The 15,299-nt window shown below is 39.9% G+C and overlaps 1 protein-coding gene across 35 annotated transcripts in view; it reads left to right on the top strand.

Annotated features, from left to right (window-relative positions):
- Window positions 1-15,299, top strand: part of EYA1 (EYA transcriptional coactivator and phosphatase 1) — a 627,341-nt gene that overhangs the window by 585,917 nt on the left and 26,125 nt on the right. For 11 of the 35 annotated variants that reach the window (XM_086336593.1, XM_086336595.1, XM_086336594.1 and 8 more), the window contains one exon: window positions 12,996-13,204. The exons of the other annotated variants lie outside the window; for them this stretch is intronic. In XM_086336593.1, the coding sequence (XP_086192719.1) occupies window positions 12,996-13,103 (108 nt within the window). In that variant the 3' untranslated portion in view covers window positions 13,104-13,204. Of the gene's footprint in view, window positions 1-12,995; window positions 13,205-15,299 lie in introns of those variants that run through there. 35 annotated transcript variants of the gene reach the window in all.

A 15,299-nucleotide genomic window follows, 5' to 3' on the forward strand; every position in this document is an offset into this window, starting at 1 on the left:
TGAGATGAACACTTATGTTACTGATAAGGATATAAATTAGTACAGTTTTCAGAAAGGCGGCTTGATAACATGTCAGAACCTTAATGTACTGATCCTTTTACTCAGTAGTTTCACTTTTAACTTCTAAGAAAACAGTTATAGGCAGAGAATTGATAGAATAATAAACACTTACTGAACACTTGTCCTATATGATTTACATACATTATTCCACTTAATACCCTTATATTTCTAGGATAGGAGCACTGGTATTATCTCCTTTTTGTAGAGTATCCAAGAGAAGCTTAGAGTAGCTAAAACAAAACTTGTCTAAGGCCACACAGCTACTGAGTGACAGATTCTAACTCAGGTTCAGTGCTGTCTAGAAATCCACTCAACCCCACGCTGTATCTCTCACATATTAGTTTTTTTTTTTAACCAATAAAATATAAAAATATATTTTAAAATTCTAAAATAGATGAATAGTGATTAATGATACATCCTCATTGGAAATTGTTTTAAAACTGCTTATTAAATATAGGGAAAATATTCATGGTCAATTCCAAGTTTTAAAAATAGACTGTACAGTACAGTGTAGCCTTGATTTTAAAATATATGGCAAATTATCTGGAAAGGCTGCATACTGAATGAGTCCAACTATTTGACATTCTGGAAAAGGCAAAACTGTGGATCAGCTAGTTGCCAGGGAGTGGGAGTAAAGAGAGATGAATTAGGCGGAGCACAGAAGATATTCAGGGCAGTGAAAGTATTCAGTATGATTCTGCAGTGGTGGGTATAAACCCATAGACTGTGCTACACCAAAAGTGAACACTAGTGTAGACTGTGGACTTCAGGTGGTGACGATGTGTCAGTATAGGTTCATTGATTGTAACAAATGTACCACTCTGGTGTGAGATGTCAACAGTAGGAGACCTTATGCATGTGTGGGAGCAAGCAGTATATGGACACTGTCATTTTCTGGTCAGTTTCGCTGTAAACCTAATATGTTTTTAAAAATTAAGTTTATTAATTTTTCTTGAAGTATGGAATGTTGAAGAAATCGGAGGGAAATTTTTAAAACTACTGTTATGAAACACAAGAGACACAGGCTTGATCCCTGGGTTGGGAAGATCCGCCGGAGAAGGGAGTGGCAAGCCATGCCACTATTCTTGCCTGGGAAATCCTGTGGACAGAGGAGCCTGGTGAGCTGTAGTCTATGGGGTCACAAAGTGAGCAGCAGCATGTGACTTTAAGTTTAAAAATAAACAGCAAAATAAATCAGGCCATACTGTATGATTATGATTTTAGCACTTATGACTTACTATATAATAACCAGAGTTAAATACATTAAAATGTTGCCAGTGTGGATGTTTTTTGGGAGGTTATAAATGCTGTTTCTCTGTGATGCTCCAAAACTGAGACACTTCATTTACTAGCTAATATATATTTATTAATTGTTAGGTATCAAACACAGTTGTAGACGCTGAGGATGCAGCAATGATTAAATCAAGGTTACTGTCCTCATGGAGTGTGCACTCTGGAGGGCAAGTAGAAAATAACACATTTATTGTAAATAAAATAGATTCAGGTAGAGATATGTGTAGGAAGAAAATCAGAAGAGTAATTGGATAAGGGATGTTGCAGACTGGGATATCTTTAGCTGAGATGTTTGGGAACAGGTGTCTTTGAAGAGATGACATTTGTAAAGAAACCAGGAAGGTGGGAAGAAGCACCTGGAACAGCAGGAAGGCATTCTGGAAGGGGAATGACCTGTACAAAGGCCCTGAGGTGGGAATGCATTTTGCTTCTTCAAGAAATAAACAAGGTCATCCATGTGGTTGGAGCAGAGTGAATGGGGGAAAGTTACAGGATCCAGATCATAAAGGGCTTTGTAGATTGTAGTAAAGAAAGTTGGATTTATTTCTAATTGCATTGGGAAGCCATTGGAGAGTTTTTAGCATGAATATGATAGACTAGTGTTTACACTTTTAAATGACTGGTCTGCTTATCATATAAGGAACTAGAATCATTGAGACCAGTTAAGAGACAGTTGCTTTGGGCTGAGACTATAGCCATTCCAGACATGATGAAAAGTTGTAAGACTGACATATAATTTGGGGAAAGCCCTGGCAGGATCTGCTAATAGACAAGATGTGGGAGGAGAGAGAAAGTAGAGTTAAGGATGGCCACTAGCTGTTGACCTGAGTATCTAGATGGATGGTCACCTTACCTGAGATGAGGAAGAGTGGGTTTGGAGTAGTAAGACGGGGGAAAGAGCTGTCCTCAGCTCTTCTGAAATGAGCAGATTAAGTTTGAAATACCTATTCAACATCCAGATCAAGAGGTTATAAACATTTAGGTTTGGATCTCAGAGGAGAAAACCAAATGTGAAGGTGTAGTTATGGGAGTCATAAAGGCATAAGATGATATATCATCTCAAAGGGGAAAGAGTAAGAGAGTGTAGGATTGGGCATTAGACACTCAGACAATTAGAAATAGGACCAAGAAAGAAGAACTTGCAAGAGAAAGTGGTAAGGAGTGTTCAGTGAGGTAGGTGGAAAAGTACGAGGCATCACAGAGACCTGGAGAGTAGAATTTCAGGAATGAGGGGTATTCACTACTGTGTCAAGTGACTGTTGGATCTGCCCAGAATGTTGGTTGGTAATGATTGTGATAAGCACCATTTCATTAAGCAGAACACGTCAGCCTAATGGAAGTGGGTTGAAAATAAAAGGAGAGTTGAGGAAGTGAAAACAGGAAAGATTGATTGGAGTTTCCCCAATGACAAGATGCAGAAAGTTGGGCTGTAGGTAGAGGATCATAGGATCATGGTGTGGGGAGGTTAGTTACAACAGAAGATATTTTAGACGTGTTTGAGTGCCAGTTGGAACGATCCAATAGAAATGATAAATTATGTGGAAAGGAGAGGAAGCAGCGGAGAGAGTCAAGTCCTTGGGTAGCAGGGGGTAGGACTCAGAACACCAGTGACAGAGCTGGACTTCAGCAGGAAGGAAGGGAGAGTCGCCAGGTACAGATACTGGAAGACGAGGCTGTTCTCATTGTGAGAGTGCCTCCCTCGCATCTCGTGATTTTCTGTCTATCCCTTTCTATCCTCCCCCATAAGTCCCTTGATGGCAGGGACCATGACTCGTCCACTGGAAGCTGAAGCACCAGATTTGGTAGATAGAAGGCTCTCCTACGTCTTTTTAATTTTTTTCCAAAATTTTGAAAGTAATAGTCTACAGTGAGCACTACTTTTAATAATTTGCAGACATTAACTTTTTAAAAGTAAATGTCTAATCACAAATCCTAAAAATAATTGAAATTGTCCAAGAGATTAAATTTTGATATTATTCTTTTTGTAAGTCATATTTTCACAATGTGGCAGAACACAATGGAGGTGCAAGAGGTATGATATAAAATGATATTCAGTGTGGTTCCAGTTTAAGTTTTTTTTAAATGTATATACATGCAAAAGAAGATAAAATATTTTTCACATTAAAAATGTTACCAAAAGTAAATAATTTCTACAATAAAGGATTTATCTCTGGATAGTGGGCTTCCTTGATGGCTCAAGTCAGTAAAGAATCTGCCTGCAATGCAGAAGACCTGGGTTTGATCCCTGGATCAGGAAGATCCCCTGGAGAAGGAAATGGCAACCCACTCCAGTATGCTCACCTGGAGAATTGCATGTACAGAGGAACCTGACAGGCTACCGTCTATGAGCTCACAAGAGTCAGGCACAACTTAGCAACTAAGCTACCACCAGTGGGCATAACACTACCATAAACTAAGCTATAAATTCTCTTCATATTTTTCTTTTCTGTAGTTACTATTTCTTATAATTAGAAAATTGTTGAATAATTATAATCAACTATTCCAACTTGACTCAAAAAAATATTCCTACATTTATGTAGTGTGTTATCTTACAACTCTGGGCTTCCCTGATGGCTCAGATGGTAAAGAATCGCCTGCAGTGCTGGACACCTGGGTTTGATCCTTGGGTCAGGAAGATCCCCTGAAGAAGGGCATGGCAACCCACTCCAGTATTCTTGCCTGGAGGAGAGGAGCCTGGCAGGTTGCAGTCCATGGGGTCGCAGAGAGTTGGACATGACTGAGCAACTAAGCGTAGCGCACAGCACATCTTACGATTCTAGGGTACTGGAGGTTGAACTCAAGTATTCATTCATTTTTGAGGGACCCTTTTGTGCCTCAATTTCTTGTCTTTAAAATTGGATAATGATAGTATCCTAGGGTCAGTATGAAGATTCAATACATAAATACCTATTTAAATTTTTTTTTTCTTGACCAGACCATGCAACATGTGGTGTCTCAGTTCCCCATCCACAGATCGAACACATGCCCCCTGCAATGGAGTGGAAGTGCAGAGTCTTAACCACTCGACCACTAGGGAGGTCCCCCTCAAACACCTGTTAGGTGCATAGAACTAGCTCTGACACACAGGAGGCACTAAGGAAGTCCAATCTGCTGTTCTTTCCTGAGTATCTTTGATGCAAAAATTGGAGAGTAGGGCCATGGAGAAAGAAGAGGGGGTGACTGAGGGAATAGTTAGGGAATGAAAATTTTGAAATAATAAGTGGTTTGCTGCCAAAATTCCCATGTAGAATTCCAACAGAAATCACACTGGAAAAACAACAGAAATTCTGCTGGTGTTCAGTTTGCAAATGCAGATGGTTCCAGGCGCATCACAGTGCACTCCTTTTCTTCTTTCCTCCTTTACGTTGTTCCCCCACCCCCAGTTCCAAGAGGGGAGGTTTCTTTGGGGCAGTTAAAGAGCTCTTGTGTCTGGCTCCCCTCACCCTGTGCTGGCCCTTCATAGAAAACAAGGGTGCTGGCTTCTTGTCCAAAAGAAGTGTGTTTCTTGGGTTGTGCTGATTGCCTTTTCTTGTTCTCTTCTTGCCTCATGTTTTGAAGGCTGACTTGTGGACCTTGCCAGTGGTGTCTTTGTCATAGAGCAGAGCCTTGCCGTGTGCAGAGTGATGTAGAGGGAGAAGCTGGCTAAAGGGAAACTCTCCTCACATCAGTACAGAGCATTGACCTTGACCTCTATCAACAGTGGAAACTCAGTCTTATCTCCAGGGTACACATGTAGGCGATTGAAATGAAGTGATTTTTGCCCAAAGCCACTTGGTGGTGGTGGTGGTGGTTCACTCACTCAGTCGTGTCTGACTCTGCGACCCCATGCACTGCAGCACACCAGCCTTACCTGTCCTTCACTATCTCCCAGCGCTTGCTCAAACTCATGTCCATTGAGTCGATAATGCCATCCAACCCTCTCATCCTCTGTTGCCCCCTTCTCCTCCTGCCCTCAATCTTTTCCAGCATCAGAGTCTTTTCCAATGAATCGGCTCTTCACATCTTGATTAGGTAATAGTAAAGCTAAGATGGGAAAAGGGATTTCCTACCTCAGTATCATTGCACAAACCTCTCTAGCCATGTCCCATAACGTGGAAATTTCTCTGCAGCAACATAAAGGAAATAGTGGCATGATGATGCTGTCACACGCCATTGTCATATAGCAGATCCCATTAACAGAACATGTTTTCTCTAATGTATTATTTGTTTGCTTTGTTTATATGTTGTACTCTACTATTAGTAGTTGCTCAAGCAACCTAAAATCTGTTTTGAAAAGGTTTGGAGGTAGGTGGGTAAATAGATTGCTTGATTGTTAGATGACAGACAGACGGATGTATTGGTAAATTCCTATTGTTGAATAGACAAAAATATTATTTTACCTGCCTCTGTCTATCTACATTGCAGCTTCCCTGGTGACTCAGATGGGTAAGGAATCTGCCTGCAATGCAGGAGACCCAGGTTGACCCCTGGGTTGGGAAGAGCCCCTGGAGAAGGGAATGGCAACCCACTCCAGTATTCTTGCCTGGAGAATCCTGTGGACAGAGAAGCCTGGCGGGCTACAGTCCTTGGGATCACAAAGAGTTGGAGACAACTGAGCAACTAACACACATCCACATGTGACAGAGAAAAAGTGCTGTACATTTACTCATGCTTACTCCATCCTGGACACTGTGCTAGGCATTGAGGAGAAGAGATGAAATATATTCACTGCCCTCAGGAGTCAGGATGGGAGGTGGAGACAGAAAAGTAAGGGAACGGTTATATCACAGTGAATCTCCACAGTGATGGAAACATGTAATGATGTCAGCAGAGTCCAAAACCAAGATCAGCAACCCAGCCTGTGGGAGGAGTGACGAGACTAAAAGGCAGGAGATATGACTTCCACATGATGTATGTGACCTTTGGTGTGAGAGAGCACGGCATTTAGGAACAGTTTGAGTAGATCTAAAGTGTTGGCTCAGGTGGTAAAGAATCCTGCCTGGAATTTAGGAGCCCGGGGTTCAATCCCTGGGTTGGGAAGATCCCCTGGAGAAGGAAATGGCAACCTGCTCCAGTCTTCTTGCCTGAAGAATTCCATGGACAGAGGTGCGTGGTGGGCTACAGTCCATGGGGGTGCAAACAGTCGCACCCAACTGAGCAGCGAACACACACACACACACACACACACACACTGACACTGACACTGCATGCCAAGCAGTTGGGAGGTAAGCGGGCAGAGAGGAGCCAGATTACGAGAGGCTTTGTTAACTCTGCTAAGGAAGTGCCATATCATATGAATGCCTAGGGTAATCATGAACGAATGTTTATCTTTGCTATGGAGATGAATTGCATCGTGAAGTCAGGGGTATCAATAATCTAGAGGAGAAATCACCAGGGCTTGTTTGTGGGAACAGAGTATGGGGGCAAATGGAGAAGCTCTTAAGAAAACAGTCTGGAGAGGATGTGGGAGTAGATTTGATGTACTGGGTTGGGAGACCAGAATCTTAGTTCAGGCTTGAACAGTAAGGTAGAGATGGAAAACCCAGGACAGTGAGCTGGCTCTAAAAGGAAGATGCTAAGTACAGTTTTTTTGAGTTGTTGAATTTGAAGTGTGTTCTGGACATCAGACAGACTCCAGCAAATGTAGTAAATGCAGGTCTGAAGCTCAACAGAGAGAAGCAAGTTTGAAGTCATCACTCGTGAAATTGGTTAGGATTCCAAGAAGAACATATTGAGTGAAAAAGAAACATCTCAGAGCAGGGGTCTCTTTGTGAGATTTCTATTTGGCAACACAGAATCTCAACATACATTGATAACATATGTAAAACAAAAGTGGATGTTCTAACAAACTGGTAATTGACCTGCCTGTGAAGCTATCTTCCTAGTTTTACCAAAGTCTCTTTTTTATTATTTTTTATTGTGGTATAATTGATGTATAAGAATATGTAAGTTTCAGGTGTATAACATACTGATTCACACTTTTAAAGGTTATATTCCATTTATCGTTATTTAAAATACTGGTTTTATTTTCTGGAAAATAGAATAAAATAAAACACTGGCTTCATTCTGTGGATGAAGCAACTACTAGGCAGCGTGGTCTGAGGAAACGGTGAACACTTCTTTGAAATTCAGGCCCCAGTTCAGGCCTCACCTGAACAATGAATGCATGAGCTTCACCCATCCACCCTGGTGAGCATCAGAGATGGTTCCGAGGTGCAGTACCGTTAGGAGAGAATATTTGGAGCCCCAGTCAGTGCCTGGCACCTGGTGGGCCTCAGCATGTAAAGCGCCTTTTCCTGCTTGCCGAACAGACATGCCACTTCGGCTGGTAATTCACGTAATTGGCTGAGGGCTGTCAGTTTATTTAAAAATCCTGAGAAATTGACCTGTTGGTGTCACCTATGACAGACTTTTTGTTTAGATTCTTCATTTTGACAGGTGCCCAGTAATCTTCAGTCTGGGAGATTTTACTCACTTACCTTCATAGGAAGTTTTCTTAGTAGAGAAAAAAGAAGTCGTCTTTTCTTTTTCTTTTTTTTTTTAAATTGACGAGTGCAAGAGAAAGCCTGTAACTTCAACTTCCCCCAAATGTGCTTAAGTTGTGGTCCCTGGAGTCTTCTCCCATTTCGGGGCAGTTACAATAGAGCCTCTATCTGGGCTCAGCCAGTGCAGTATGCTAACAGCATTTCTAAGGAAAGGCTTTTCAGTCCCAGATTCTTCTTGGTACTAATTGTGTGCTACTCCTTTGTAAGGCAGGTAGAGGACCGGGGCAGACAGAGAGGATGCTGTTTTTTGATCAACATTATCTGGTGGTTTTGTTTGCCTCTTGGAAAAACAATCAACTAAGAAGTATCTTCTGGTATTGTGTTTTGTCAAGAAGTTAAAGGGACATCTTAGGTCCAAGATATCATCCCTTTTAATTGGTGGAAACTGTTGTTTTAAACACACATTCATGTAGTCCTCCTGGATTTGCAGATAAAAAATTTCTACTAAACAAAAAATAAGTAGCTTGGAACATTCATAGTTGAAAGGTAGTACTTAGCATGTTTGTAATAAGAACATGTAGAAGTGTGGTGAAATAATACTTTCTCTTTGCAAAGTAGAAATTATAATCTTTGCTTTCTTCAAAATATAGGGGAAATGACTTGCATTCTAAATGCCAAAAATGAAAGATTCACTCTGCTTTCAATCACATACCTATTCAAATTGTTGTAAGCAGAAGTCATATCCCATAACTGGTCAAGGCCTTAAGGAAATTGACAAAAGCTTTCCCAAAATCCAAGAGAAAATGTAAAACTTTATATTAGAGTTAAGAAACAACTGAATTTTGTAAAGCTTTTTAGGGGTGATAGTAAACAAGATGCAGATATCCGTCTGTGTTCTCAAAGTGTTTAAAATCACGTAAGCTCAGAGTAAGGACTCAGAAAGATGAGAGTGACATTGAAACTGCCGCAGAGGATTAACAGGAATCGACAGAGCTGCATGGAGTAAACTTTAGAGAAGAATGTTCTAAGCAGAAGGGATATAGAACAAGGATCAGAGATGTGAGTGAAGAAAAATGTCAAGTAAAGAAAGTATAATATAGCCTAAGGAGATAACTGAATGTCATGAATCTAAGTTTGTTCATCAACCTGGTCATTCACTTAAACATTTATCAAGTGATTACTGTTTTGTGCACAAAGATGCTTAAATATTAATTATCTTTAATAATAAATTATTCTTTTAGATGCTTAAAATAGAATTGTAAGGAAGATTGACAGCCATTGCCCTACTTATTAACAGTTTAAAAAAATGCTATCAGCATTTTAAAACAGTTTGAAGAACTCTCAGCCATTGCTTGGTTAAGAGAAATATGAGACATGTATAATTGTGGAATCAGATCAGATCAGTCGCTCAGTCGTGTCTGACTCTTTGCGACCCCATGAATTGCAGCACGCCAGGCCTCCCTGTCCATCACCAACTCCTGGAGTTCACTGAGACTCACGTCCGATAATATAGATGATTAATTGATAGAAAATGATATATATTCCATATTGCTGAGTGGAAGAGAAAGTAGCTACAAAACAGGGACCTGGTTTTACCTGCTTTTTTGGTATGTGCTCTGTGCTCCAGTCTTTTAGTCTTGTCCAACTCTTTGTGACTCCATGGACTGTAGCCCGCCAGGCTCCTCTGTCCATGGAATTTTCCAGAGAAGAATAGTGGAGCAGTTACCATTTCGTACTCCAGGGGATCTTCCTGACCCAGGGATCAAACGTCTGCCTGTTGGATCTGCATTGGCAGGTGGATTTTTTACCCCTAGCACCACCTGGGAAGCACTTTTTTTTGCCGGGGGCGGGGGGCGGGCGGGAGGTTATATATCACCTATCAAAATTTAAGCTCTATGAAAAACATGAGGAAGGCTGAGTGAGTGAGTGAGTGAGTAGGACCAGGAAGAATGATGGAAGAATTTATCGGTGCTTGCTTCTGAGGGATGGAATTGAAGTTTATTTCCTTTATATATTTTTCTGTTTTTCATGAATGCTGTACATGAGTATGTATCATTTTGCAATCAAACAAGATAATAAATATATTTTCCTAAAACTACTAACTCTTTAACACTGCAATGACAAAACGTAAAAATGTTAGCAATTAATTTTCAGTTGGGTTGACCCATTCTTTCATATTAAATTCTCTCAGATAATCTGAAAGGTTTCCTTAAGTATCACCCATGTGCTTGGTACACGTAGAAAAGGAATAGGCAGAAATAAGGTCCAACTTAGAAAAAAGAGAGAAAAAGACCCATAAAAAGTTCTCTCTTCCTTCCAAGAATTTACTACCTGCTGGGATACACAGAAGTGATCTCTGTAAGCCTTCGTTTCCTTATCCATCAAATGTAGAGTTTAAGGGAGGGTTGGAAATAACATGGGCTTCCCTGGTAGCTCAGCTGGTAAAGAATCTGCCTGCAGTGCAAGAGACCCTGGTTCAATTCCTGAGTTGGGACGATCCCCAGGAGAAGGGATAGGCTTGCAGTATAGGGGCCAGACACATAGTAGCTCTTAATGATTGTTGCTTCTGTTATTCAGTGAGCTCCAGAGCATACGTCAGCACTGACAAAGAAAAGGAACCTTGCCTTGACAGGTGAGAGAGGCGAGACAAGGCATTCCAGCAAGCAATAGACACAAGCGTTATCTAGTGAAAGAGGGACGTGGAGACCAGGCTGAGACTGGCCTGCCAGGAGCATGTGACCCCTCCATATGGGCTGTGAAGGAGAGACAGACATGGCATTGGATGGGCAAGGTTAAGGCTCAGTAGAAAAGCCCTTGAATGCCCATTTGCATTGGCATACATTTAGTGTTTCTAATTTAATTTTTCCTAAGCATCTATTAGGGCCTCCTAGGTGGCGCTGGTGGTAAAGAACCCACCTGCCAATGCAGGAGACTTCAGAGACACAAGTTTAATCCCTGGGTTGGGAAGATCTCCTGGAGGAGGGCATGGCAACTTACTCCAGTATTGTTGCCTGGAGGATACCATGGACAGAGGAGCCTGGTGAGCTATAGTCCATAGGGTCACAAAGAGTCGGACACAACTGAAGCCACTCAGCACACATGCAAGCGTCTATTGATCACCTTCTGGTTAAAAGTCAGATACAGAAACAGAAGTGAAGTGTATTACCTGCTGCCAAGAAGCTAACCCTCCAGAGTGGAAATTGTATTTCGGGGTGGGAGGGTGGACAAAACCTACTCTGAGAGAACTGTATCTGACGGTGATTTGATGCACAGGCTGGATTGAAAGGAAAAGGGCTAGAAGCATGGTGAATCCCATGTTCCATTCTCATAGCTTTGTTAGAATTCTAGTTCCTTCCCTGAGAGAAAATTCTAGTGGCACTCACTTTTGTACCCTCTCTCTCCAGCCCTCCCCATGTTTATGAAGCCATTCTGGCTATATCTGCATTTCATTTATTTTTGTGTGCTTAGTGCCTGGTATAGGTGATCAGTCATTATTAGTTGAGTACATAACAAAATGAAAGAATACAGAATGTGTGTCCTGTAATATATAACATAGACTATATTAATGCTATATAATACTTTTCTGAATAATATACAAACAACCAAAAGATATTCTTTGTGGCTTGAAATGTTTAATCATAGGAAAAGGGGGTGGTTTTATAGGAAGTGAGACTGTGAGTATGAACAAAATTTTTCCTTAGTTTTTAGCCCCCAACTCCTTTTCCCTCTGCTATTGACACGCATTGGTTTGGGGCACACTAGAGCCCCCTACACCCCCATGCTGGAGGAAATTTACCAGATAAGACAGTTCACACAAAAGTAATGGAGCTTGTCATTTACCCTTACTGGAAGTCTTTGTCTTATAAAGGAAGATTGAAAAGGGAAGATTTCAAGGGGTGGAATTTCAGACCCCCTGATACTTAGAAGAGAGAGCTTTTTGAGTAAGACAGTGCCTCCTGAGAGGTCCTCACTCCCCACATGAGGGGCTGACAGTGAGGGAAGGTGATGATGGAACCTTCCTTCAGCTCATGGGGAACCTATTTTTTTAAGTGCCTATGTCCGGTTCTGCCAACTTGTCTCTCGGGAGTCAGCAATAAATATATGGCAGAGGAAATCAGCGTGGAAGATTTTTATTCACTTATGAACTGAGGGTGTTATTCTGAGCTACACATTCTTTGATACAAAATTGAGTGTCTTTTACCAGTATAAAGTCATCTCGCTGTATATGTTAACTAAAGTTGACAAATTGGTCTCTTTTAAACTTTCAAATTTTACTTCCCACCCCTGCAAAAAAAGAGTCACTTAAAAAACCAGTTGCATTGAAATACGCCTTTAAAGATTATAGACAAATGGCTTGAAGGTCAATGAAAATGAATCGATAGACATGGAATGATAATAAACCAGAACTTCTGTTTGTTGCAAACACTGAATTTTAGAGTGAAATATTGTTTCAGAGATTAAAAAAAAAAAAAAGAGCTCTCTTAAAATATGACCAGCTTAATATTATAGCTTTAGTTCATTGGTTTATGTATGATCAAAACAGAAATAGTCCATGTAAATGAAACTTCTAGTTAAATGCTTGGTGAATGAATTAGTATGTGATTGATTTTCTTCAAATGGCAGTGACAGTTAAAAGAAAGTGATTGCAGGAAAGGATAAAAGGTTTCCTGGTTTGAGTATGTTTCCGTGCTTCTGGCAGCAAGTTTGCAATAAAAAGAATGATTTTTATGAGAATGTGATTATTCACAGCAAGACTAGAGTTGGTGTCACTATGAAAAATTCTTCTTTGGTAGATACTCTCAGCAGGAATAATAGATCTAAAAGAAAGGCAACAGGAATTACAAAGAACACTGTGGCCAATGACAAATTATGTTTGCAAAATGATAGGCAAACCCATTGAAAACTGAGAAATCAGTTCAGCAGTAAATCAAAGGCTTATTCTTAAGAGTAGTCCTGACAGTCAAAAGAATGACATTTATATTAGACATGTGCTGAGTTTTCTTTTTTTCAAGGCTCTGAATTATTATTTTGTACATTGTCAGCCTTTACTGTTTTATCTTACTACTTGACTTTAAATTACATGATACAATTAAAAATATGATATTTTAACAAAAAACTATGTAATACAATTTGACATATTATGAAACACTGATGCACTACCCTATTTTGTATTTGAAGGTATATAACATAACATGTGGGCAAACTCCGGAAATGGTGATGGACAGGGAGGCCTGGCGTGCTGCGATTCATGGGGTCGCAAAGAGTCGGACACGACTGAGTGACTGAACTGAACTGAACATTTTCACTGATTTCTCTGCAGATTTGTAAAATGCCATATCTTCTTATGTTAGCTGAACTATAAATGAAGCTATTACATTTGGGCGAAAGCTTTCTGTGTATAGTATCATGCGGTAAGGGTACAGAATGCACTGAAATGTATTTTGTACTATTGCACAAAACATAATCAGTAAAAGATGGATCTTATAGCATTAAATTATTAGGCATTCACCATATACCTTTTCACTTGGTGCTTTTTATTCACTGTATTTTTGAAATTACTGTATTTTTTTAAAGAAAGGAAAATTATGTGTTGATATCATTTGATCAAATGTAATAACATGCCATAATTATCAATTAAATGAATCCATTACTTTTAGAGACACAATGTTGAACAATTTCAGATAAGCCCTTTTCATTTTAAAAACTTATTTTCAGTTCTGTCTGGCTTTCATTAGTAAGCCTTCTTTTCCTCACCGTAAGGTGGAGGGTGTGAATAAAGACAAATATATTTAATATGACCATGTGGTAAAGAAGGTATTCATGGTTAGAAAGAAGGAACTCCAAGCAGAGTGAAACTGACATATTTATTAACACGGTACCACTTGCTAAGAAGAAACCAGCTTCATGCAATTCCTTTGAGATTCTTGGAGAAGTGTGCTGTGGTGGTATTATCATGCCATCTCACTTTTAATGAGCACATTTTTAAAGGAATTAATACTATAAGAAAATATTACAAATTTGAAAACATGTTCTCATCTTCTCTTTAATTCTTTAATAAGCTTGATAGCCCTATAATTTTTATTTAGTGATCTTAAATATTTAGTATAACCTTGTACATATATGAAAACATAGCATAAGCACTTTATCTTCTGCTTTAACATGCCATCTTCACATACTTTTCAGTAAAGATTTTATCCTCTAAATGTTTTATGAATATTCAGCTAAACAGAATGAGATTGAAATAGCTAATGTCTTGCCTTTGCTGAAACTGCTGTAATTCAAGTCTTGGGTTTCAAATACAGGTACTAGAGATACTCTAGAAAAATATCTCTTTTGTTTAGATAATCCCTACAGGATATTGTAACTTTAAATGCATTAAAATATTGTTTCTGTAAGTAAGAAACAATAATTAAAAACAGCATAGGTCTCTACAAGTTGCATCTTATTACCAGATCTCAAAAATTGATGTTAAAATTCCTCTTACCTAGTTTGAGATTTGAAATTGTTTTTATTTTTTTTTCCCTATCGGCTTCTATATTTGTGTCATCCTGTTCCTATCAAAACAGAACAGAATATTGACTTATTAACACGTGTTGGCACTGATGCTGTGCTGAGTAGATAGTTTTAAAGTGGGAATGTAAAGATAAATTTGTCCAGCTGTATTTTAATTCCTTAACTTGTGTTCCCCAAACTGTCTAACAGAATGAGGCAGATTTCAAAAACTCCCTTTGTTCTTCATCTCCTGTGCTGTAGCCATGGGTAATCTGCAACCTTTTCTTCTGCAAGGAAGCATTGTGTGGGAAAGCAAGGGCGATCCACAGGTCACGAGGTGCACCCCAGACAGACATGACAGGTCCTGCTGCTGAGAGCCAGAGTAACAGAGCTGCGGCCCCCACATCCTCCTTTCCAGGTGGCCCGTGCCACAGGCATGCCACCAGTCCACAGTGACAGGCACAGGGGCACAGCAGTGCTGTGACTTTTCGTTGCATCCATTTGAAAGTGTAGTGCGGGTCTGGACACAGCTTTAGGAAGCACGCTACAAGCACATGACTTAGACTTACTGTTTAGATTAGTGAGTCTAAATACACAGCGCGCTAATTGAACAGCCTCTTTTATGCAGAGCAAAATATCCCAGTAAAATCCAGGTTTCTGCAAATTTACTAGCGGACAGAATTTCTTTCTTTCCTGTTTTAAGCAAAGTATATCATTGATTTATAGTGTTGTGTTAGTTTCAGGTGTACATCAAAGTGATTCAGTTATACATATATTTTTTTCAGATTCTCTTCCATTATAGGTTGTTGCAAGATATTGAATACAGTTCCCTGTGCTACGCCATACAGACAGAATTTCTTTACCACAGAGCTCAAGGAGCTGAATCTAATTGTCAGGGAATTAGGAGCAGGACTCTTCACATCTTTGCCATCAATTAGTTTGCTCTGGACCACCCCTCCCCCCTCCATAGAACTTCCAAGTCACAGAAAA

The sequence above is a fragment of the Bos grunniens genome, chromosome 14 (assembly GCF_055505025.1).
Source record: "Bos grunniens cultivar Pamir isolate PY7600 chromosome 14, Bosgru_T2T1.0, whole genome shotgun sequence".
Taxonomy (NCBI): Eukaryota; Metazoa; Chordata; class Mammalia; order Artiodactyla; family Bovidae; genus Bos; species Bos grunniens.